Genomic DNA, 24,574 nt, shown 5'->3' on the forward strand with positions numbered 1-24,574 from the left:
GTTTCTGCTGGCTGGGGAGTCTAGAACATGTGGGCACAGTCTCAGGATAAGGGGCCAATCATTTAGGACTGAGATGAGGAGAAATTTCTTTACTCAAAGGGTTCTGAATCTTTGGAATTCTCTACCCCAGACAATTGTGGATGCTCCATTGTTGAATATATTTAAGGCTGAGATAGATTTTTATCTCTCAGGAAATCAAGGGATATGGCGAGCGGGTGGGAAAATAGAGTTGAGGCAGATCAGCCATGTTCATACTGAATGGCGGAGCAGGCTGAAGGGGCCAAATGGTCTACTCCTGTTCTTGTTTCTTATGATATTATGTTTTATTGTGTTCTAATGAAAAATGGTGCTCAGCGTTGCTCGTATACAAAAATGTACATTTCCAGCAATGCAGCTCTGTGCTTGAAAAAATTGATTTTCATCATAATCCATGAGAGCTATAAGACACAAGCAAAAAATACGTCTTCAAATATTCAAAAGGTCAGCAGCTTGAAACACCAATATAAACTGAAACAAAAATTAAGTATTTGCTTTTCAAAGATGCTACCTGACTTGCTGAGTATTTCTAGCATTGTTTTTATTTCAAATATAACCCTTTTTGAAATAATGAATAGTTCATTACGGTTGAGACTGTAACATGTCTTATGATTACATTTATTTTTAATAACTTTATAAAAAGCAGTAAAAAGATAATCGGCATCCAATTCATTACATCCTTTTGCTTGATTCAAGCCTTGAAATATTTGTCCAGCTTGCTAACCAGATACAAAAACTTGTTTCATCGGCAGGGCAAGAGGTGAAAAAGTGAATTTATAAAGTAAACACTGATGTCTGTTATAACAGAGCTTCCAAAACACATGAAGTAATGCACAGAAAAACTGTGTAGCTTATTGCAAGTGCAGTTTAGTTTGATGAAACCGAGAGAACCAGGTTTAAACAATCGCAGGCACAGGTTGCAATGGCAGTTGCTAATGTCATTAGCATATGCAGGAAGCAGAAAACCTTTCCAGGTTAGCAGATATCAGAAGTTCATAGTCGATGTGCCTTTGTAATTCCAATAGGTGCTAGTGACAGCCTGCTGCCAGTGAATGGTTGAAAAATTACTCAATATTTTTTCACACAGTATTACACAAATATATTTGGGCGGCGCAGTGGTTAGCACCGCAGCCTCACAGCTCCAGCGACCCGGGTTCAATTCTGGGTATTGCCTGTGTGGAGTGTGCAAGTTCACCCTGTGTCTGCGTGGGTTTTCTCCGGGTGCTCCGGTTTTCTCCCACAAGCCAAAAGACTTGCAGGTTGGTAGGTAAACTGGCTATTATAAATTGCCCCTAGTATAGGTAGGTGGTAGGGAAATATAGGGACAGGTGGGGATGTGGTAGGAATATGGGATTGGTGTAGGATTAGTATAAATGGGTGGTTGATGGTCGGCATAGACTCGGTGGGCCGAAGGGCCTGTTTCAGTGCTGTATCTCTAAACTAAAAAAAAAAATTACTTTTAACAAACTGAGACAGGGTATCAGTGCCAAAGAAACCAAAAAGCACTTAATTTTCAGTGGTAAAAGCACCAGGATCAGTTTCTGTTATGACCTCATTTTGTTCCAAACTTTGTATACAATTGTTTACAAAAATAGCATTTGATAGCACAAAAATAATTTTATGCATTTCAGAATGTTTTACTGGGGTCTTGTCTCAGCTGTTTGTAGCTGGAATGCTTTCATACTGTAATTACCTTTCAATATCTGTGCCACCATACATGCTGCAACTTTGCAAACAAAAGAACATCAAGTGGGGCAGCACAGTGGCGCAGTGGTTAGCACCGCAGCCTCACAGCTCCAGGGACCCGGGTTCAATTCTGGGTACTGCCTGTGCGGAGTTTGCAAGTTCTCCCTGTGACCACGTGGGTTTTCGCCGGGTGCTCTGGTTTCCTCCCACTGCCAAAGACTTGCAGGTGATAGGTAAATTGGCCATTGTAAATTGCCCCTAGTGTAGATAGGTGGTAGGGAATATGGGATTACTGTAGGGTTAGTATAAATGGGTGGTTCTTGGTCGGCACAGACCTGGTGGGCTGAAGGGCCTGTTTCAGTGCTGTATCTCTAAATAAATAAAGAGGAAAGAAGCTTCCTCTGGTCTGCTGGGTAAAGACATGACCAGGTGGTGCATTAAAATATGCTTCCTCATTCAGCAGGTCAAGGAGTCAAAGTATTAAGGTACACTAATGGAACATTGAAAACACAGATGGGGTAATTTACAGAAGGGCTGTGTAGTTCATTACAAGTAAACTAAAATTTTCATCCTTGTGTTCAAATCCCTCCATAGTTTCACCATGGTTTCACTAAACTGCATGGTTTCACTTACTTATCTCCACAACCTCCTCCAGTCCTACAACCCTCTGAGATCTGTGTTTCTCCTGTTCTGTCCTCCAATGCATCAATAATTTTCATCGCCCCAACATTGGCAGCTGTGCCTTCAGTCTGCCTAGGCCCTAAGTTCTGGAATTCCTTCTCTAAATCTCTCTGCCTCTTCACCTCTCTCTTCTCCTTTAAGACACTCCTCCAAACCTAGCTGTTTGATAAAACTTTTAGTCACTTGTCCTTATAGCTCTTTACATGGCTGTGTGTCAAATTTTGTCAGACAACGCTCCTATGAAGTGCCTTGGGAGGTTTTACTACATTAATGGAACTGTATAAATGCATGTTGTAGGAATGGCAAACTATGAAGAGACCTCTGAAGCAGGAACAAGATACAGTTCAAATAATAGAGATGCTGTGTTCCAAAAGTTATAAAAGATACCCTAAAAGACTCAGTACTTGAGTTGTACATTGAATTTTCACATTATTGGAGTAAAGATAGGCATTTCACACATTATATTCAAAGATCAGTACAAACAACTGGGCTACTTGTAAACTCTCCCTTGGTCCTTCTTGGGGACAGCTCCAGTTAATCGTTAAATCATTTCAGTAAGACACAAGGTGCAGGTCCTGTTCGTCTTCATTGTTCTGCAAGAGACAAAGTATCATGTACAGACATCTAATGGTGTCACACTGAATTGTCAACTGCAAGTAAACAAAAATTATATATTCAGCAGGTCTGGCAGCATCTGTGGAAAGAGAAGCAGAGTTAACGTTTCGGGTCAGTGACCCTTCTTCGGAGTTCCGAAGAAGGGTCACTGACCCGAAACGTTAACTCTGCTTCTCTTTCCACAGATGCTGCCAGACCTGCTGAGTGAATCCAGCATTTCTTGTTTTTGTTTCAGATTTCCAGCATCCGCAGTATTTTGCTTTTATAAAAATTATATATTGTTTTCCAATTAAGCAAAGACCGTAAATCTGATGTAAATGCTACCGCCTGCAATACTTCTATATGTAAAATTGCTTGAAAACCTGCCTTTGAATCTCACCTGAGTCAGAAGGTTGTGAGTTCAAGTCCCAATGTAGCACTTGAGCACAACAATCTAGGCTGGCACTCCAGTGCAGTACTGAGGTGCCAACATTTGGATGAGATGCTAAACCGAGGCCCCATCTGTCCTCCCAGATGGATGTAAAAGATCCCATTGCACTATTTTGAAGAAGAGCAGCGGAGTTCTCCCCATGGTCCTGGCCAATATTTATCCCTCAATCAGCGTCACAAAAACAGATTATCTCATTGGCATATTGCTGTTTGTGGCTGCGACGTTCCTAGATTACAACAGTGACTACAAAAAGTACTTCATTGGCTGTAAAGCGCTTTGGGGTGTCCAGTGGTTGTGAACGGCACTATAGTGTGCACTGCTTGTTCACAAGCCTTACGTCCCATTATGATTTTGAGTCACACTTACATAAACACTCATGATAAATATGTGCAAATTGATTTTCAATAGCAAAACCCAATCTAAATGTGTAAACCTTTCCCCATCACTGTTTGTTGATGAATCTATCAAACTGCTCAAAATGCTTAACAAAATCACCAATTCTCAGTAATGATCTAATGATTTCTGATGATCAAAGTAAGGATTAAAAACAAAACTTATTAAAACAACGACCCATTTCACAATCTGATTAATTTTACATGTCTAATTTAATACAGTCATGAAAGCTTCTACTTGTAGGCCTCAGCCTCTACCAAAAGCCTGAACTGATACTTGATGGGTCTCATTTTCTTTCCCCCTCACCCCACCCAAAGTGCATTTCACTTATCCAGACCCAGGTATATTTGCAATAAAAACAGACAATGCTCAAAATACTCAGGAGGTCAAGCAGCACCTATGAAGAGAGGAACAGAGTTAACATTTCAGGTTGATGGTCTTTCATCTGATGAAAGATCACAGATTTGAAACGTTAACTCTGTTTTGCTCTCCAGAGATGCCGCCTGTCCGGAGTATTTTGAGCATTTTCTGCTTTTATTTCAGATTTCCAGCATCTGCAGTATTATGCTTTTGCCCAGGTATACTTGCATTTGGTGGGCCAAGCCATTAAAATATAAGGGCATATCCCAAGTACAAGCCTGTGCCCCATCAGGGCATCATGCTGGGAATGAGGGTGGGGGTGGGTGGAGAGCAAAACACAACTGCAGGCCCAACAGGCCCACAGGTGCGGGTGTCATCATCAGCTCTGGGGCCTTCTGACTGTGGTTGCAGAACAATATCCAGAATTCCCCGGGCCAGAATTTAAAAAAAATTCCTCACTGACTTTGTGGCCTTGTGTTGGTCCCTCTCCAACCTGCCCACTCTCCTAATCCAAGGGAGTCACTTGGGCAAGGCCTAATGGCATCTTTCCAGGGAACCCATGAAAATGGACCCCAACTATGAAAGAGGAGATTGAGCGGGAAGACCAGAAATACCCTTCCCCGGCCAATGTAAAGGCAGCAAACATCTAATCCAATGGGTTTCTAGCCCTTTCTTTCCAGGCCTTTGCACTTGGCAGATGGATGTTGATGGGGTGAAAGGTAAGGAAAATCAACTCCATTTTTGCCCAGACTGGCGATACCCAGCTGATGGCAAGTTCTGCACTCTGAGCATGTGCAATGTACTCAATTTCCTAGGATGCTCCAGAAGCAGTGAAGCCAACAAAATGATAACATTGTTTTCACTGTATCTAACAAAACTTATTAGATTGCTTTCCAAAATTATTTTTTTGAAGGAAGGTAAAGGACAAGTTTCAAAAGCATTATTTAGGTAAAATTATTTTATAAGTGTGTTTGAGTAAAAGACAATAATGGCAGTCTTTACTGAGTACACACCTATTGTAGTTTTAGCTGGTCGAAGAATTATACTAATAGCCTGTCTGAAGTAAATTGAGAGAGAGGAATAAGAGAAAAATGAGCTCATGAGGGTGAGTGAAAAAGGAAGGGAGAGAAAAGAAAACGGAGAGGGAGGACAGAGAGAGAGGGAGAGACTGACTTTTTTCAGCCTAATTTGAGTTAAAGAAACAAATGAGTTGAATTTTGAACACAGGCAGAAGATCTATCGTCACCTGCATTTTGCTGCTCATTAGAAAATATAAACATTCTAACTACTGACACCCAAGAGACAGGCAGGCAGAAAGAAAGACCAAGAGAGACATAGGAGAGACAGGAACAGATATACTTTCAAGTAGTAATCACAAAATACTAAATTTAATGAGTGCAGCGATCTCCTGCAAAGTTATAAACCATGCTATTAGACCTGTGATATCTCCATCCCCCAGTACTGTTAGGCTCATGGAATTCCCCTCTTCTTATTGCAGATAGACAACAGGAATCAGTGAACGAAACCCCACATTCCAGAAAATCTTGGGTTCCCCTTCACAACTGTGCTATAGGATCCTTCCTCCATGACACCAAACCCCAGCAGCTCATTGCAGTACTGCCAAATTCTATGATCCATGCCTGTTCTGCCAAATTCCAGTGCTACCAAAGTGCTGAATGGTCCCTGGTTCAGTAAATCTCACACCCCATCTTGTACTGGTAAATACTAGGTCCACCCCCTTCTGTTTTCATCTCTCAGCTCATCTCCCCTCCCCCACCTCAATAGTGATGAAATGGACCCTGGCCAGTGCCACTCTTAACTGTTATTTGTCTACTCTTGATTCCGCTCCTCAAGCTGTCCTCCTATCCTGTCCCCTCATTTCTCCAATCTTCGCTCCTTTCCCAAGGTACAGTTATCCCAATGCTAACCCACTTGATCCAAAAACTGGACTTGGTTTTGACTCGCTATGTGCAACAACTAGCAAATCTCATTAGAAATCATATATCTTCGTGGATTTTCCGGTTTTTCTAACTTCCTGTTGAATTCTGCCCATATTTTAACTCGCTCAAAGTCCTGTGCTCACTGATCTACTATGGCTCCAAAATTCTCAGGCATGAACTAGATGAGCTGAAAGAGCCATTAAGGAACAGAAGAAGGTCAATGACTCATACTTGAATTCAAATTCCTCCACAGCCTTGGCCCTCCTTCTTGCTTGAACGTTCTCCAGGCCTACAACCCACTGATATTTTCATGTCCCTCCAGTTCTGCTTTCCCGTGCATCCCTGACTCTGCTTCTCTCTCCACAGATGCTGCTGGACCTGCTGAGTATTTCCAGCATTTCTTGTTTTCGTTTCAGATTTCCAGCACCTGCAGTATTTTGCTTTTATAGCCCTTTGTAGCCTCCTTATGTCCTCTTCACAAGTTACTTTTCTACCTATCTTTGTGTCATCAGCAAATTTAGCAACCATACCTTTGGTCCCTTCTTCTAAGTCATTTATATAAATTGTACAAAGTTGAGGCCCCAGCACTAATCCCTGTGGCACACCACTCATTACATCTTGCCAACCAGAAAATGACCCATTTATGCCTACTCTCTGTTTCCAGTTAGCTAACCAATCTTCTATCCATGCCAATATGTTACCCTCTACACCACGGGCTTTTATTTTCTGCAATAACCTTTGATGTGGCACCTTATCAAATGCCTTCTGGAAATCTAAGTACAATGCATCCACCTTTATACACAGCACATGTAACTCCCTCAAAGAACTCCAATAAATTGGTTAAACATGACTTCCCTTTCACAAAACCATGTTGACTCTGCCTGATTATCTTCAACTTTTCTAAATGCCCTGCTATAACTTCTTTAATAGTGGCTTCTAACATTTTCCCTAAGACAGATGCTAAGCTAACTGGCCTGTAGTTTCCTGCTTTCTGTCTCCCTCCCTTTTTGAATAAAGGAGTTACATTCTCTATTTTCCAATCTAATAGAACCTTCCCCGAATCTAGGGAACTTTGGAAAATTAAAACTAACGCATCATCTATCTCATTAGCCACTTCTTTTAACACCCTAGGATGAAGTCCATCAGGACCCAGGGACTTGTTAGCCCGCAGTTCAAACAATTTGTTCAGTACCACTTCCCTGGTCATTGTAATTGTCTTGAGTTCCTCCCTCCCTTCCATTTCCTGACTTACAGTTAATACTGGGATGTTACTTGTATCCTCAATGGTGAAGACCGATGCAAAATATCTGTTCAATTCATCTGCCATCTCCATATTATCCATTATTAATTCCCCAGACTCACATTTTATGGGACCAAAGCTCACTTTGTTGTGAGGAAGATGCAAAGCGGCTTCAAGGAGATTTGGAAAGGCTTAATGAGCGGGCAAGAACGTGGCAGATGGAATATAATGTAGAAAAATGCAAAGTTATCTACTTTGGTAGGAGGAACAGATGTACAGAGTATTTCTTAAATGGTAAGAGATTAGGAAGTGTAGATGTACAAAGGGACCTGGGTGTCCCTGTCAATAAGTCACTGAAAGCCAACATGCAGGTGCAGCAAGCTATAAAGAAAGCTAATGCCATGTTAGCCTTTATCGCAAGAGGATTTGAGTACAGGAGTAGTGAAGTCTTGCTTCAATTGTATAGAATCCTGGAGTACTGTGTGCAGTTTTGGTCCCCTTACCTTTGGAAGGATATTATTGCCATAGAGTGAGTGCAACATAGGTTCACGAGACTTGTTCCCAGGATGTCGGGACTATGCTATGAAGAGAGATTGGGGAAACTGGGCCTGTATTCACCAAAGAGAAGGACTTGGTGGATGATGAGCCTAGGGAAGGGAGTGTAGATTGTCTCAGTCATCTCATTATCAAAAAGGAGGAGGTGTTGGGTGTCTTGCAAAGCATTAAAGGAGATAAGTCCCCAGGGCCTGATGGGATCTACCCCAGAATACTGAGGGAGGCAAGGGAAGAAATTGCTGGGGCCTTGACAGAAATCTTTGCATCCTCATTGGCTACAGGTGAGGTCCCAGAGGACTGGAGAATAGCCAAAGTTGTTCCTTTGTTTAAGAAGGGTAGCAAGGATAATCCAGGAAATTATAGGCCGGTGAGCTTTACGTCAGTGGTAGGGAAATTATTAGAGAGGATTTTTCGGGACAGGATTTACTCCCATTTGGAAACAAACGAACTTATTAGCGAGAGGCAGCATGGTTTTGTGAAGGGGAGGTCGTGTCTCACTAATTTGATTGAGTTTTTTGAGGAAGTGACAAAGATGATTGATGAAGGACGGGCAGTGGATGTTATCTATATGGACTTTAGTAAAGTCTTTGACAAGGTCCCGCATGGCAGACTGGTACAAAAGGTGAAGTCATACGGGATCAGAGGTGAGCTGGCAAGATGGATACAGAACTGGCTCGGTCATAGAAGACAGAGGGTATCAGTGGATGGGTGTTTTTCTGAATGGAGGGATGTGACTAGTGGAGTTCCGCAGGGATCAATGCTGGGACCTTTGCTGTTTGTAGTATATATAAATGATTTGGAGGAAAATGTAGCTGGTCTGATTAGTAAGTTTGCGGACGACACAAAGGTTGGTGGAGTTGCGGATAGTGATGAGGATTGTCAGAGGATACAGCAGCATATAGATCGGTTGGAGACTTGGGCGGAGAAATGGCAGATGGAGTTTAATCCGGACAAATGTGAGGTAATGCATTTTGGAAGGTCTAATGCAGGTGGGAAGTATACCGTAAATGGCAGAACCCTTAGGAGTATTGACAGGCAGAGCGATCTGGGCGTACAGGTCCACAGGTCACTGACAGTGGCAACGCAGGTGGATAAGGTAGTCAAGAAGGCATACGGCATGCTTGCCTTCATCAGTCGGGGCATAGAGTATAAAAATTGGCAAGTCATGCTGCAGCTGTACAGAACTTTAGTTAGGCCACACTTAGAATATTGCGTGCAATTCTGGTCGCCACACTACCAGAAGGACGTGGAGGCTTTGGAGAGGGTACAGAAGAGGTTTACCAGGATGTTGCCTGGTCTGGAGGGCATTAGCTATGAGGAGAGGTTGGATAAACTCGGATTGTTTTCACTGGAACGACGGAGGTGGAGGGGCGACATGATAGAGGTTTACAAAGTTATGAGCGGCATGGACAGAGTGGATAGTCAGAAGCTTTTTTCCAGGGTGGAAGAGTCAGTTACTAGGGGGCATAGGTTTAAGGTGCGAGGGGCAAAGTTTAGAGGGGATGTGTGAGGCATGTTCTTTACACAGAGGGTGGTGAGTACCTGGAACTTGCTGCCGGGGGAGGTGGTGGAAGCAGGTACGATAGCGACGTTTAAGAGGCATCTTGACAAATACATGAATAGGATGGGAATAGAGGGATACGGACCCCAGAAGTGCAGAAGGTTTTAGTTTAGGCAGGCATCATGATCGGCGCAGGCTTGGAGGGCCGAATGGCCTGTTCCTGTGCTGTACTGTTCTTTGTATTCTCTAGAGTTTCGAAGAATGAGAGGTGATCTAATTGAAACCTACAAAATACTTAAAAGGGATAGACAGGGTAGATGCAACTAAGATGTTTCCTCTGGCTGGGGAGTCTAGAATCAGGAGACACAATTTCAAAATAAGGGGGAAACTACTTAGGACAGAGATGAGGAGAAATTACTTTACTCAGAGGGTTGTGAATCTTTGGAGTTCTCTACCCTAGAGGGCTGTGGAAGCTCAGTCATTGACTATGTTTAAAGCAGAGATTGACAGATTTCTAAATATGAGGATTGTGTGGGGAAAAAGGCATTAAACTGGATGATCAACCATGACCATATTGAATGGTGGAGCAGGCTTGATGGGCTGAATGGCCCACTCCTGCTCCTATGTTCCAATCTAATCCCACCTTCCAGCACCTGGTCTGTATCCTTGAAGGTTACAGAACTTCAGGTGCATGTCCAGGTATCTTTTAAATGAGATGAAGGTTTCTGCCTCCAACACCGATCTGGGCAGCGAATTCCAGACACCCACCACCCTCTGGGTGAAAACGTTTTCCTCATGTCCCCTCTAACCTTTCTACAAATCACCTTAAATCTGTGCCCCCTGATAATTAACCTTTCTGCTAGGGGAAACAGGCCCTTTCTGTCTAATCTATCTAGGCCCATCATAATTTTGTACACCTCAATTCAGTCACCCCTCAGCCTCCTCTGTTCTAAGGAAAACAACTCCAGCCAATCTAATCTTTCCTCATAGCTGCAACTTTCAAGCCCTGGCAACATTCTTGTAAATTTCCTCTGTACTCTCTCTTGAGCAATTATGTTCTTTCTGTAATGACCAGAACTGTACGCAATACTCCAGCTGTGGCCTAATCAGGTTTTACATAGTTCCAGCATTACATCCCTGCTTTTGTATTCTATACCTAGGCCAATAAAGGAAAGCATTCCATATGCCTTCATCACTTTATCTACCTGTCCTGCCACCTTCAGGGTCCTGTGGACATGCACTCCAAGGTCTCTCACTTCTTCTACCCCTCTCAATATCCTCCCATTTATTGTGTATTCCCTCGCTTTGTTTGCCCTCCCCAAATGCATTACCTCACACCTCTCTGGATTGACTTCCATTTGCCATTTTTCCACCCACTCAACCAAACCATTTATATCATTCTGGAGTCTAAGGCTATCCTCTTCACTATCAACTACACGGCCAAATTTTGTGTCATCAGCAAATTTCCCAATCATGCCTCCCACATTTAAGTCCAAATCATTAATATATACCACAAACAGCAAGAGACCCAACACTGAGCCCTGTGGAATGCAACTGGAAACCGCTTTCCATTCGCAAAAACATCCGTCGACCACTACCCTTTGTTTCCTGTCACTGAGCCAATTTCGGATCCAACTTGCCATATTCCCCTGTATCTCATGGGCTTTTATTTGTCTGACCAGTCTGCCATGTGGGACCTTGTCAAATGCCTTACAAAAATCCACGTAGACCACATCCACTGCACTACCCTCATCAATTCTTGTTGCGTCTTCAAAAAATTCAATTAAGTTAGTAAGACATGACCTTCCCTTAACAAATCCATGCTGACTATCCCCGATTAATCCATGCCTTTCTAATCGGCAGTTTAACCTATCTCTCAGAATTAATTCTAATAATTTGCCCACCATTGAGGTCAGACTGACAGGCCTATAATTATTAATTATTATAATTAATTATAATATCTACTAGTATTTTATTCATTGTCCTCTGAACTAAAACTAGCACCACCACCATGGTTCAGCAAATCAAATGTTGTCACGTTTTGGGATTTTTGACTATTTTCTGAGAAAGGTTTTCAAGTTAATTTATATTAAGATATTATTTAGTTAATATCAACATGTAAGGGGTTAAATCCATATATTTGAAGTGAGCAGCAAGGACAAAAGTGTGTGTCAGATAGTTTGTGAGAAATATCTCCCATTAACAAACCCCATTGTATCATACTATGATATAGTGGCATTCACACGTGATATTGCGATGGCTTAATTCATTTGAGCACAGAAGATAGTTGCCCGAGTCTCCAAAATTAGGGAGGTAGTAGCACTCTGACAGGCAGTTCAACAGGCCAATCCACAAGGGGAACCAGAGGTTGAGAGGCTTCCTGTAACCAGCTCAGTGTGTGGAAATTTGATGTGGAAACAGACAGAAGAGGAGGGCTCGCATTCTAAGACAAGGGCAAACTAGTTGAGATTTTACGAGTCTGCTTGGTGAATTTAGCCTACTAACAGGGGTAGGGTGGCATGTTATTTGCTATGTTACAAGCATTATTGTACAATAGATTAAAATTCACTGAAAACTATTTGCTTATTTTGCATGCAATGCATGAATAAACTGGTTCATTGCTTTACAACTGGTCCCACCTCACTAGGGTGAGCATCTGTCCACTGGCTGGAAAAGATTACTGTATGCAGTATTCACACATGTAATTTCTTATGAGCCCCAGGTCACACTGTTATATGACTAGCTAGTGGGCATGTAAGGGACATGGAGATCATTTACAGTAAAAACCACTAACATTGACTTGGAAAGATGATCAAACCTGAAATTTGTAGCAGTTGTATTTTTATGCTTTTTTTTAAATGAAAAAAATCTTTCAAACAGCAAAAGGCAGTGGTGTTCTTCCAAATGTAATACATACATCGTCACATTGTCGTCGGATTTTTTGGGCTAAAGATTCTATGTCATCACCAACAGCTGTATCACGTTCCAATTCTCGTTTACCCATCATTGGTCCACTGGTGTGGCTTTGAACATTACCTGATTAAAGTAAATGCAAGAAAGAGCAAAACTAAGTTAAAGGTAGAAACATGACCCCCAATTTTAATTGGAGGAAAGAGGTGAATGTTTGAACCAGCTCGTGGACATGATGCCCAGGCTATTGCAGCTACTGGGTCTTATTTAAATATACCAATCCCATTCCCGCCCAAACCCAATGTCAGTGACTGGTTAGTGTTGTGAGGCCATGGCCAGAGACTCATAAAAATGACCCCCAGCAGCCAAGTTGGGGGGATGGTTGGTGGAGGGCAGTTCTGAGGGGTAGAGCCTGGGACTCTAGGTTTCCATGATGGGGGTGAAACCATACTACTCCTTCTGGTCTATGAGGGAACCATTAAAAAAAGTTATTTAACCATTTTGTCCTTCTTTAGGCCTTCTGCACCAACAGGTCCAGCACTTGATGTGAAACATAGCTTTGCTGTGTTAAAATACAGCAGGGATCTGATCAACGTCAAACACCGACTTTAGAATTTCAATACAGCCATTATCAGCCTGGTCAGAATGTGCCCATTAAAATGGAGAACAACACAAGATTGCAAGGACTAGGTAAGCTGGCCGCCACAGACATTTTACCAGCACTTTCCCGCTCCACCTCACCCCACTCTTGTCAGGTGCATGGGGATAAAAATCAGGACTGTGGTATTCATCTCTGCAATAAGTGGTTATCATTCTTTGAATGAACACTATTAGGAGGATAAGCCTGCTGACATTAGGCTGCTACAATATCAGGTGATATAGTTAGACTTTGGCTCGAAAGGTAGAGTGATCTGTCGGGAGAGTATGGTTCCAGGTGCTGCAGCGTTCCAAGCTGGTTTGGGGGAGGGAATGTGAGCAGACAGATGGAAAGGAAGAAAGGTGAAAGAATGAGAGAACTTGCATTTCTTTAGCATAATTCCCAACCTCAAACACAGTGAGTTTTACAGCCAATGAAGTACTTTTGAAATGTAGTCACTGTTGTAAGAAACACAGCAGCCAATCTGCATACAGCAAGACTGCACAAACAGCAATGTGATAATAACCAGATAATCTCTGTTTTAGTGATATTGATTGAGATAAATATTGGCCAGGATACTTCTTCAAAAACAGTGCACTAGGATCTTTTGTGTCTACTTGAGAAAACAAACGGGGCCTTGGTTTAAAGTCTCATCTGAAAGACAGCACCTCTGCTGGTGCAGTACTTCTTTAGGACTGGAGTGGCAGCTTGTCATCTTAGACATCTATTTTATGCCTGTAAAAGGGGTGCAGAGCAATTCAATTTCTAGACCTCTGCATTTTAAATACCTCTATTAGATCAACTCTGAATTTTCTAAGAGAGAGAGAAGACAAGTTTATGCAAACTGACCTCAATTTAACTCTTAAGATTGCAGAGCTCTGAGATGCAGAGGGATCTGGCTGTCCTAGTGCATGAATCGCAAAAGGTTAGTATGCAGGTACAGCACATAATTAGGAAAACTAATAGAACGTTATCATTTATCGTGAGGGGAATTGAATACAAAAGTAGAGAGGCTATGCTTCAGCTATACAGGGCATTGGTGAGACCACATCTGGAGTACTGTGTACAGTACTGGTCTCCTTATTTAAGGAAGAATGTAAATGCGTTGGAAGCAGTTCAGAGAAGATTTACTAGACTAATAACTGGAATGGGCGGGCTGTATTACGAGGAAAGATTGACAGGCTAGGCTTGTATCTGCTGGAATTTAGAAGAGTAAGAGGCGACTTGATTGAAACATATAAGATCCTGAGGGGTCTTGACAGGGTAGATGTGGAAAGGATGTTTCCCCTTGTGGGAAAATCTCAAACTAGGGGTCACTGTTTAAAAATAAGGGGTCACCCATTTAGGATAGAGATGAGAATTTTTTTCTCTCAGAGGGTCATGAGTCTTTGGAATTCTCTTCCTCAAAAGGTGGAAGCAGAGTCTTTGAATATTTTTAAGGCAGAGGTAGATAGATTCTTGATAAGCAAGGAGGTGAAAGGTTATCGGGGGTAGGTGGAAATGTGGAGTAATCAGTTCAGCCATGAATTTACTGAATGGCCGTACAGGCCCGAGGGGCCGACTGGCCTACTCCTACTCCTAATGCGTATGTTCATATGTATGTTCGTAATCCCTGTCCAATGTTCCTGAGGTTCATGTCCAAAACTGAACTGAACATGATAGGTCTCTAACCAAGGCTCTGTACAAATAAAGCATAACTTCCTCCCCTTTGTATTCCAGTGCCCTTGAGGCTAAGGTCAACATTCCATTAGCCTTTTTGATTTCTTTTTGTGCCTGTGCACTAGCTTTTAGTGATGTGTGTAATGGGACACCCAAATCGCTTTACTCCTCCACAGTTCCTGGATTCTCACCATTCAGAAAATAATCCAATTTGTTTTTCTTGGATCCAAAGTGATTTACTTAACACTTTCCCACATTGAACTCCCATCTGCCACAGCTTTTCCACTCTCACTCTCTGTCCTTGGGTTATAGATCAAACTTCTGTGTCAAAGTCTCTCCTTATGAGCCAGGGTGTCTGTTTCTGTGTCTACAAGACCACAGCACCACTACTGGACAACCTAGAGTCTCCTAGGTTAGATACCAAGTATTTTCTAGAGCTCTACTCGTACAAGAGACTAATTGCCTTTCCCCAACTCCATCCAGGGAAGCAACATTTCTAAGGGCTTCTCTTATCTGTGAACTGTTTCATATGTGTATAATAGTAGAGGATGTGCTGTACTGGCATCTACTGGCCACAAAGAAGAAATACAATACTGCACACTATTCGACTGTGCAACAAGGCAGCAAGTGAAAACTTATCCTACTGAAGTGAAAGTAATAGTTTACAGAGTTGTTACTTCCACAAGTCTATTCTGTAGCATAACATACTGTAATTACTTATCCAGTTGGGTCACCACTTTGAATCCACAGCATCCTTCTTTTAGACTGACATCAGGTCTGATTTTAAAAACAAGGTCACAAGGGATGATGTTTTAATAGTAACGTCATCATTGTGACCTCATCCCCTTCCACATGCTACAAAAAATACACCTTTAAGGAGCAGCATTTGGTTGTTATTTTACATCCAAGGAAACCAAAGGACATGACATACAGTGAAAGGCCCATGAGCTCATAAGAGGTGGGTCTTGGCATTTGAATAATGCTCTGGATATCATGACAGAAGATGACATTTCAAGACGTATGCTTCATACTGTAGCTTAATGAACAGCTTGAGGTAGAAAACGCCAGACTCACCACTATTCCAAGGTATTTGATCTCCCAGGGAGTATATCGTTCCACCATTTCCATTTTGGTTTGAAGGCACTGACGCAAGTAGACCTATCACAATAACAAGAATTTACATTTATATAGTGCCTTTGCTGCAGAAAAAACATACTAATCCAAAAAGTACAGGGAAATCACTACCCCTTCAACATTTTTATAAATATCTGTGCTGAGATTTTAAAGCTATTTATTTTTAAATTATCCATGAAGCTTACCATTTTATTTAAGCAGTAAAATGTAAACTGAATACCAGTTTCACTCGTATTTTATTCCTTCACTTTCTTTTTACTGACAAATTTTTAATCACTCAATTTTGTTTAAAATGGGTGATCAAATTGGGCTTTTTTGCAGGAACTAGCTGATTTTGGTATTCAGGATGATGGTGCAGTGAAAATCCTCAGTCATTATAGTGCTGAGATTTGAGTGTTTCAGAAGGTGAGACTTGTAAAATATCCATATAAACATTATATTTGGTGAATTTATCAAATAATGTCTATAAGTACCAGAGTAGGGACTTGAAATTCATGATTCCAAGATGCCACCTGTTGTGATCCAATTATAGTGACAGTAGTGCCTTCCCATCTGTACTATAGCGGGCACAGGGTACACACAACAGATATTTTCAGTTACAGACCTTCCTAGAGGGTGCAAGTGTTAGCAAATGTGGTGCTTAGGGAGCTACACTGGAATTTATAAAGTGCAGGCTATCCAGGGGTATGGGGCTTCCATGCTCCAAACAGTTGTTTTGTGGGAAGACTACAATTACTTGGAGATAAGCTATATAGCAAGTGCCCATGTGGGAGGCCTGCCCAGCCCATCTGCTCAGGAAGTTGTAGGCACTCAGGCTACATACACTGACATTTGTCTGTCAAGGTATATTGACATAGGTCCACCAGGGTCTCAGAACTGCTGTAACAGGACTTCATAGCAGGGATTTGGTTATAGATAGTGTCAGATTGATTGTTACTGTCCTGCGTTGGAAAAAAGTCTAGGGAAGTGTACTTTGACTACAGTAATAGGGTATTTGCATGAGTTTCTTAACGAACAGTGCACCAGGTGGTTCTGTCTGACTTATTCCATTTGCTATAGTCCAAGAACAAGTTCTGTTTACAGGTGGAGGTCTTTGAAGAGGAAGAAATTCAAACAAGCGGCTTTAGTAACAGGATTCCATACAGTGACAGAGTGTAGCTGCTTGAATTACACACACTTTTGGTTTAAAAGTTTCCTTAAGAAAGGAGAGAATAGGCTTCTCACCAAGTCCCCTATAGCGTGACAGTTGCTGGTAAATCTGTTTCATTCTCTCGATGTTAATCCGACTGGCCTCTGCGTGTATCACCATGGGCTTTGGGTAGTGCACGCCAATGATGCACTTTGCAGCGACTTGCACTGAGGTGGGAGCGTTCCATGGATCATAGATATATTTTGCAGGAAATCCTTTAAGAATTGGCAAGTAACGTCTGCAAACAGAGTCTTACTGTAAATACTAATATTGTATAAACATATTTACCAAGCTAATTTCAATAACAATCGATCTGTTCTCCGTTTCTGTGCTATAGATAACAGCCCCCTGCCCCCCACCTCAACCCAAGTATCAAGCACCGCATTTTACAGCACGCATACATCAATATACCAGAACTTTAGCCCCAGGATCCCCTTAGAGATTTGAAAGGCCAAGGATGTGATATGGTGTAGATCCAATGTGTCACAACGCAGCAGTTTACAGTCATAGTTTCCCCACATGGTAAACTTTTGAACTTTAGTCACACCATTGGGTGGACCCAAGCCAAAACAAATTCTCGGCTGCATATGTGCCGCCAATACAGTGCTGCTGGAAGAAACAAAGAACTTGCAGTTATATAGCATCTTTCATGACCTCAGTTGGTTACAAAGTGCTTTATGACTAGTTATATACTTTTAAAATCTAGTCACTGTTGTAATGTAGGAAATGTGGCAACTAAGTTCTCCATAGCAAAATCTCACAAACAGCAATAAGATAATCTATTTGTGATGTTGTTTGAAAGAAAATTTTTGGCCACGATACTGGGGAGGACTATCCTTTGAATAGGGCCGTGGGATCTTTTATGTCAAGCCGAGGGGTTAGGCAGGGTATCAGTTTAACACCTGATCCGTAAGACGGCACCCTCCGATAGTGTAGTACTGAGACAGCACTGGATTATGGGCTCTACTCTCTGGCATGGGGCTTCAATCCACAATGTTGTGACTCAGATGAGAGTGCCATTAACTGAGCCATGGCTGACATTTTGAGGCTTGAAAATAGGCTTCTGTTGCACTGTCTTGAGCCTGGACATAGAGTTGGTAGCATAGGTACTCCAAAAATGCTATAGAAAGGGAAAAAAATCCCAAGCTTCTCCAATGGCCTAAAAAAAAGCTATCTGATGTAGGACTACCCCATACTGACCAACTGGATCTCCAGTACAATTTCTGGTCTATCCCGAGTTAGGTGATTTCAGCCAAGGCAGCAGTTGGGTACTGTACTACAACTGGTCTCAATACTCTAGAACTCCACCAGGGATGCTACTCTTAATTACTATTTGGTAACCCTACTGAAAAACATGTGTTTGAAAATGCTAGTAACAATGGGATCAAAATAGTCATCAGCTTGTTGACACCCCACATCTAAGATCGCATGAAGAATGACCATCTGGTTGGGAAACGCAGTGGAATTGTATCCAACAACTTTCAGGTGAGGTTAGAAAACAGAAAAGATAAGGGTTACAGTGACAAACCAGATGTTTACAGAAATGCAAATGCCAATCAGAAAATGCCAAGCTCAATGAACTCCAGAAAACACTTTTGTATAATTTTAAGTGTAATGTCTTCCGGAGTTTAGTTTCCTTCTCAATATTAGGTGAAGCAGTTCTACATGTAGTAAGCACTGCTGATGTGGAGTGCCTGATTAGCACTGCATATTGGAGTACTATAGTGTCAATGTAAGGACTTGTGCTTCCCAATGTGATTCCCCATAAATTGAGTTCCTGATCTTGGTGACGGGCATTGCGTGAGGTCTACTTGCTTCACCACAAAGAGTTGGGGGGGGGGGGGGCGGGCGGGGGAGAGGATTGGCGGGGGAGAGGCGAGGAAAAGACCCATCATTCACCTCACAATGAAAGAAGTCTGGAAAAGATCCATGATTAAAACTGATTTATACTGGAAGCTGTGAGTCCCAGCTATCAGTTAGTCTTCCTGCAGGCTTCACTCCTACACATGTGGCTGGTGTGATTTTCCTCCCGAATGTTTTCAATCCATTCCAACAGACTTGCCTTTGGAAGCTTCAATATGCCTGCACAGTGTGTCATTACAATTCCCCCATTTTTGGCCATATGACTGCCCTAATGCTGGCAAGCAGAACTGTGAAACGCAGTTCATTACTGAAGTTGCACTCTGCTCCAAGTGAGAGCGGTTGGTAATGAAATGGCGATTTAGACTGCAAAATTGTTAAATGAAGAGAGCTGAACACTAGTGTGTGGGAGGGGGATTTTTTTTAGCATTGCTGTGCCTGATTGGATACTGATCATAATATCAGCAGCTTCTTCAAGATAGTTGGGAATATTTTTACAGTACATACAATGACCATTTTGAAAATAAGAACACCTGTAAAAAAGTTGATGCCAGTCCCCAAGATGTCCATAATTTACACGTTTTACTGTAGTTAGAATTGAAAATTCTGATGCATTCATTAAGTACAACAAATTCCTAACTGAAAGCAAAATACTGCAGTTGCTGGAAAGCTGAAATAAGAACAAGAAATGCTTGAAATACTCAGCAGGTCTGGCAGCATCTGTGGAGAGAGAAGCAGAGTTAACGTTTCAGGTCAGTGACCCTTCATCAGTTGCCAGTTCTGATGAAGGGTCACTGACCTGAAACATTAACTCTGCTTCTCTCTCCACAGATGCTGCCAGACCTGCTGAGTATTTCAAGCATTTCTTGTTTTTATCTCAAATTCCTAATTGACTTCAATGCACTTTAGCATGTTTAGAGCATGGACTTAGCTTAAAATTGAAATGTACTTCTATTGCGGTTGATTACAAAATTGTGTAAAGTTTTTTATGGGAATTGCAACAGTTATATTTATAAAGGTTGAAACATTTGAAACTCAGTTTACTTAGGCTTAAAGACACATTTCCTTTTTTAAAAAACATGAAAGTAAAGTACAAATATAACCTGAGCTAAAAAGGCACATGCCATCTACATCTTTCTTATCCTCCCAAATCACAGGAACCAAATGAACAAATAGATACTGTACTGGATTAGATAACCTGAACACAAAGATGTCAATACTGTTCCGGAGTGCAAAGGCACAGATACTATAGACCAGTTAGCTTAACATGGTGGTAGGAAAGATAATGTATCTCAAAGATACAATAGAAAAACATGCAGAAACTGAAAATATAATGAAGAATAGTCAGCCCGGATTTCAAAAGGGAAGGTCATGCTTGACCAACCTTATTGAATTTGTTGAAATAACAGAAAGAGTAGACAAGTGTAATGCATTTGGATTTTCAGAAAGGTACCACATAGTAAATGCATGACAAAGGTCAGAACATATGGAGTTGCGGAAAGGTAGCAGAATAGATAGCAAACTCGATACAAAATAGAAGAGAGAGAGTAGGGGTTAAGAGTAGCTACTTAGACTGACAAAAATTGAGAAGTAGTGTTCCGCATGAATCGGTGCTGGGACCACTGCTGTTCATAATTTATATCTACGATTTGAACTCAGGAATTGGAAGTACAATTTAAAAATTTGTAGACGGCACCAAATTGGGAAGTGTAGTTGATACAAAAGCAATAATGGGACAAGGTACAGGAAGACATAATACACTTGCAGAATGGGCCTGTAATTGGCAAATGAAGTACAATATAGGTTAAGTGTGAGGTGCATTTTGCAAAGGAGAATAAAAGGAGACCACATACAGCTTGGAGAATAAGTTTAAATGGGGTAGGAGGTGCAAAGAGATCTAGAGGTACAGATATAAAAATCGCCAAAAGTAGCGACACAGGTGAATAAGGCCATGCAAAGTGCAAACAAAGCACCCAGGTTCATTTCTGAAGAGATAGAACTAAAAAGCTGAGAAATGCTGTTAAACTTGTATTGAATCTTGGTTAGACAATACTTGGAGTATTGTGAACAGTTCTGGTCTCCATATTATAAAAAGGATTTAGAGGATATATTGGCAAAGGTACAAAATAAGTTTACAAGGATGATATCAGAACCGAGAATAGGAAAGGCTAAACAGGTTGGGATTCTTTTCTCTGGAAAAAAGGTTGAGGGGGTGACTGATAGAAGTTAAGATAACGGGTTTAATAGGGAAGAAGTAAATAAAATGTTTCTACTTGTGGAGAAGTCCAAAACTAGAGGTCCTAAATAAAAGATAGCCACTAATAAACCAATAGGGAATTCAGGAGAAACTTCTTTACCCAGAGTTGTAAGAATGTGAAACATGCGACCACAAGGAGTAGTTGAAGCAAATAGCACAGATGCATGTAAGTGGAACCTAGATAAGCACAGGGGAACGAAAGGAATGGAAGGCAATATGGATAAGATTATGTGAAGCAGGGTGCAAGAGGCTCATGCGGAGTATAAACAGTGGCATTGATCAGTTGGACCAAATGGCTTGTTCCTGTGTTGTACACTTGAGGTAAGATACTGTTAGGGATTGGATGCCTGGAACAGAAGAAATTATGCTGTTCTATATTGGATGCCCTCAACACAAAGACAAAATAATGTAATGTCTTCTAGGAATAGAATCTCTGCAAGTTTCTTTTTAGGAAAAGCTATGACAAGACATGACAACATGCTCCATATGATGATTTATCAGCAAAATATAAAGTGATATTTTCATTGGCATAAGGCCAAGATTTATACTGAATCTATTTCACATGTGACATCTACAATGGATATTTTTGGAACTTGCATGGCATCAGTTGATCTTTCTCCACTGCAAGTGATTTAAATTTAACTGATGACATAGAAGCACTAAAAAAGACAGTAGACATGGTGACGTGATAATGAATCTCTCCACTCTCTGAAGTACGCCCTATCTTCACGCCGAAAGAAAAATTATAACACAAGTGATCAGAGAGCAATTTAGAAAATACAAAACAAAAAGTGTGGTATAAATAAGATTCAGTGTGAGGGGTATCACTGCTTTATATTCATTAAACTGATCTACACCACTAATTGTGTAAGAAGTTTTGGGATCGCTTCAACAGTGAAATAAGAAACAGCCTTGCACAACTCCATCCATAACTGCATCCTCTCTATATTTTTTGGACAACCATTCTGTTTGCTTAGCAAATCCAGACATGGTTGTGATATACTGTAAAGGAACAAAAATAAAATGAAAAAAAAATGCATCTCACAGCTTTCTAGTACAGGAACGGGTTGGAATTAGGTGTTTACCAATAATAAGGCTGCAATTTATGAGAGATTCAAGAACAAGTCACGAGAATGAGACCTTAGTGGTTTCTGGACATCACTGGAATCTACAAACTTAAAATATGTTGTACACTTGCTTTCCATCTTCCATTTTTACAAAATATACAGAGTTCTGTGAAGTGAAAACTAAAGATAAAAGTAGAACAGATGTTACTCGATCAAAACCAGAGCAAAGCTGTGTTAGAAACTACTACAGAATACTATTGCTCGATTTATAGGAGCAGAAATGAAGTTACTTCAGTAAACACCAGGACTTTCACATTATATATCCCTAAATTTGCATCGTGTATTGTGTATATGAAAAGTTGCAAGTCAATAATGAAATCTTGATAAGTTAATCTAGTTTCTTCAGAACCTTTTGAAAATAAGCTTTTTAAAATGTTGACACACCAATACCGATCTTCCATCCAAAACACTGTGACAACGTGCACCCATGCAGTATAATGAGATGAGGAACATTGAATGACCCTCATTGTTCAAAAGGAAGCATCCTCCATCGACCACACAATTAAGCCGTAACAAATTTTCCCTCTTCAAGATAGTAACTCTTACAGATCTGCTGGTAAGTGCCCTGTTAATCAGCATTATTTGCAAATCTCAAATAGCATTGATAAACTATTAAGACCATGGGGTGGAAAATCAGTCTGTTTTTCTCTGATGTCCACACACATTCACTTTTAGGACAGGGTCACTGGATAGTGATTATGAGCAGATACTTTAGCCAATTTTCTCCGCTCCCCCACCCCCGCCAGCCCAATCTAACCATCCTCTCCCCACAGAAGGGGGCACTGGGGCCAGCTATCTACATTGTCACCTTATTTAAGATCAATGTAGAGGATTAAATTTAATCTGCAATACACAGTACTCATCAAGTATGCTTACTCAGAGCCACTGGGGAGCTTTTGAACAATATGACTTTAATACAGAGTAGGAACATAGGAACAGATCAAGCCATTCAACCCCTCAAGTCTGTTCCGCCATTCAATGAGATCATGGCTGATCTGTATCCGAAGTCCATTCACTCACGTTGGCTCCATATCTATCAATATCCTTGGCTAGCATGAATCTGTAGATTTCATATTTAAAATTGAGCATCTACTGCTTTTTTTTGGGAGTGTGTGCACATTTCAATCACCCTTTGCGTGAAGAAGCTTTTTCTAACTTCTCTCCTGAATGGCTTGGCTCAGTCTTTAAGGTTATGCCCCCTTGTCCTAGACTCCCCCAGGAGCAGAAAAAACTTCTATCTATTCTATCAACTGCTTTCAAAATCCTAAAAACCTCAATCAAATCACCACTTAAAAGTCTATATTACAGCTAACACAAGCTTATTTTATGCAATCTCTCCTCACAATCTAACACTTGGAGTCCTGGTAACATTCTGGTGAATCTGTGCTGCATTCCTTCCAAAGCCAATATATCCTAATGCCCAGAGATATTCACTGTACTCAAATGCAGCCCAATAAGATTTTGAATAGCTGCAGCATAACTTCCTCCCCTTTATATTGTAGCCCTCTAGTTATAAAGTCTAACATTCCACTAGCTTGTTCGATTGCTTTGTACCTGACTGCATTTTATGATCTGTACACAAGAACCATCTTTGGACCTTCATGTTCCTTGCTCTGCATCATTTAAAAAAAAATACTCTGATCTATCTTTTTTGGTCCAAAATGGATTATCTCAGTTATAGGATAACCTCACCATTACACTGATGTGGACTTGACTGTACAAGGTTCAGCTGCAAGCTTTCCAAAAAGTCTGGCAATTAGAAACACATGTGGCTACGATAGTAAACCACAAGTAACACAAAGATAGGGTTTCAATTAATTGTGCTCCTGTGTAGTAAGGATCACATTCTTTTAAACATTGAGGGGCTGACTGAATGGCAGACAAGCAATTCCAAGAGTTGTCTGAAAATAGACCACATAGAAACATAAGCAGACCATTTAGCCCCTTGAGCCTGTTCCACAATTCAATAAGATCATGACTGAACTGCGATCTAACTCCATCTACCCACTTTGCTCCATATTCCTTAATACATCCGGATAACAAAAATCTACCAATATCAGATTTAAAATTTACGACTGATCTAGCAGCAACTATCATTTGTAGAAGAGAGTTCCAAACTTCTACCATACTTTGTGTGGAGAAGTGTTTACTAATTTAATTCCTGAAAGGCCTGGTTCTAAATTTTAGATTATGCCCTCTTGTCCTAGACTCTTGAACCAGCAGAAATAGTTTCTCGCCATCTACCCTATATGTTGCCCTTAATATCTTGAGAACCTTAGCCAAATCACCCCTTAATCTTCTAAATTCCAGGGAATACAACCCTAGTTTGTGTAATCACCCTTGAGTACAGGCATCATTCTGGTA

General features: G+C 41.1%; 1 protein-coding gene across 3 annotated transcripts in view; it reads right to left on the reverse strand.

The window, feature by feature from the left end:
• Window positions 1-560: 560 nt before the first annotated feature.
• Window positions 561-24,574, reverse strand: part of LOC137383776 (cryptochrome-1-like) — a 70,466-nt gene continuing 46,452 nt past the window's right edge. For 2 of the 3 annotated variants that reach the window (XM_068056957.1, XM_068056959.1), the window contains 4 exons: window positions 17,002-17,204; window positions 15,718-15,801; window positions 12,355-12,473; window positions 561-2,996 (listed from right to left, as the gene is read on the reverse strand). In XM_068056957.1, coding sequence (XP_067913058.1) covers window positions 2,955-2,996; window positions 12,355-12,473; window positions 15,718-15,801; window positions 17,002-17,204 — 448 coding nt within the window. In that variant the 3' untranslated portion in view covers window positions 561-2,954. The remainder of the gene's footprint in view (window positions 2,997-12,354; window positions 12,474-15,717; window positions 15,802-17,001; window positions 17,205-24,574) is intronic. The other variant, XM_068056958.1, reaches the window with a different exon arrangement.

This window comes from Heterodontus francisci, chromosome 25 (assembly GCF_036365525.1).
Source record: "Heterodontus francisci isolate sHetFra1 chromosome 25, sHetFra1.hap1, whole genome shotgun sequence".
NCBI lineage: Eukaryota > Metazoa > Chordata > Chondrichthyes > Heterodontiformes > Heterodontidae > Heterodontus > Heterodontus francisci.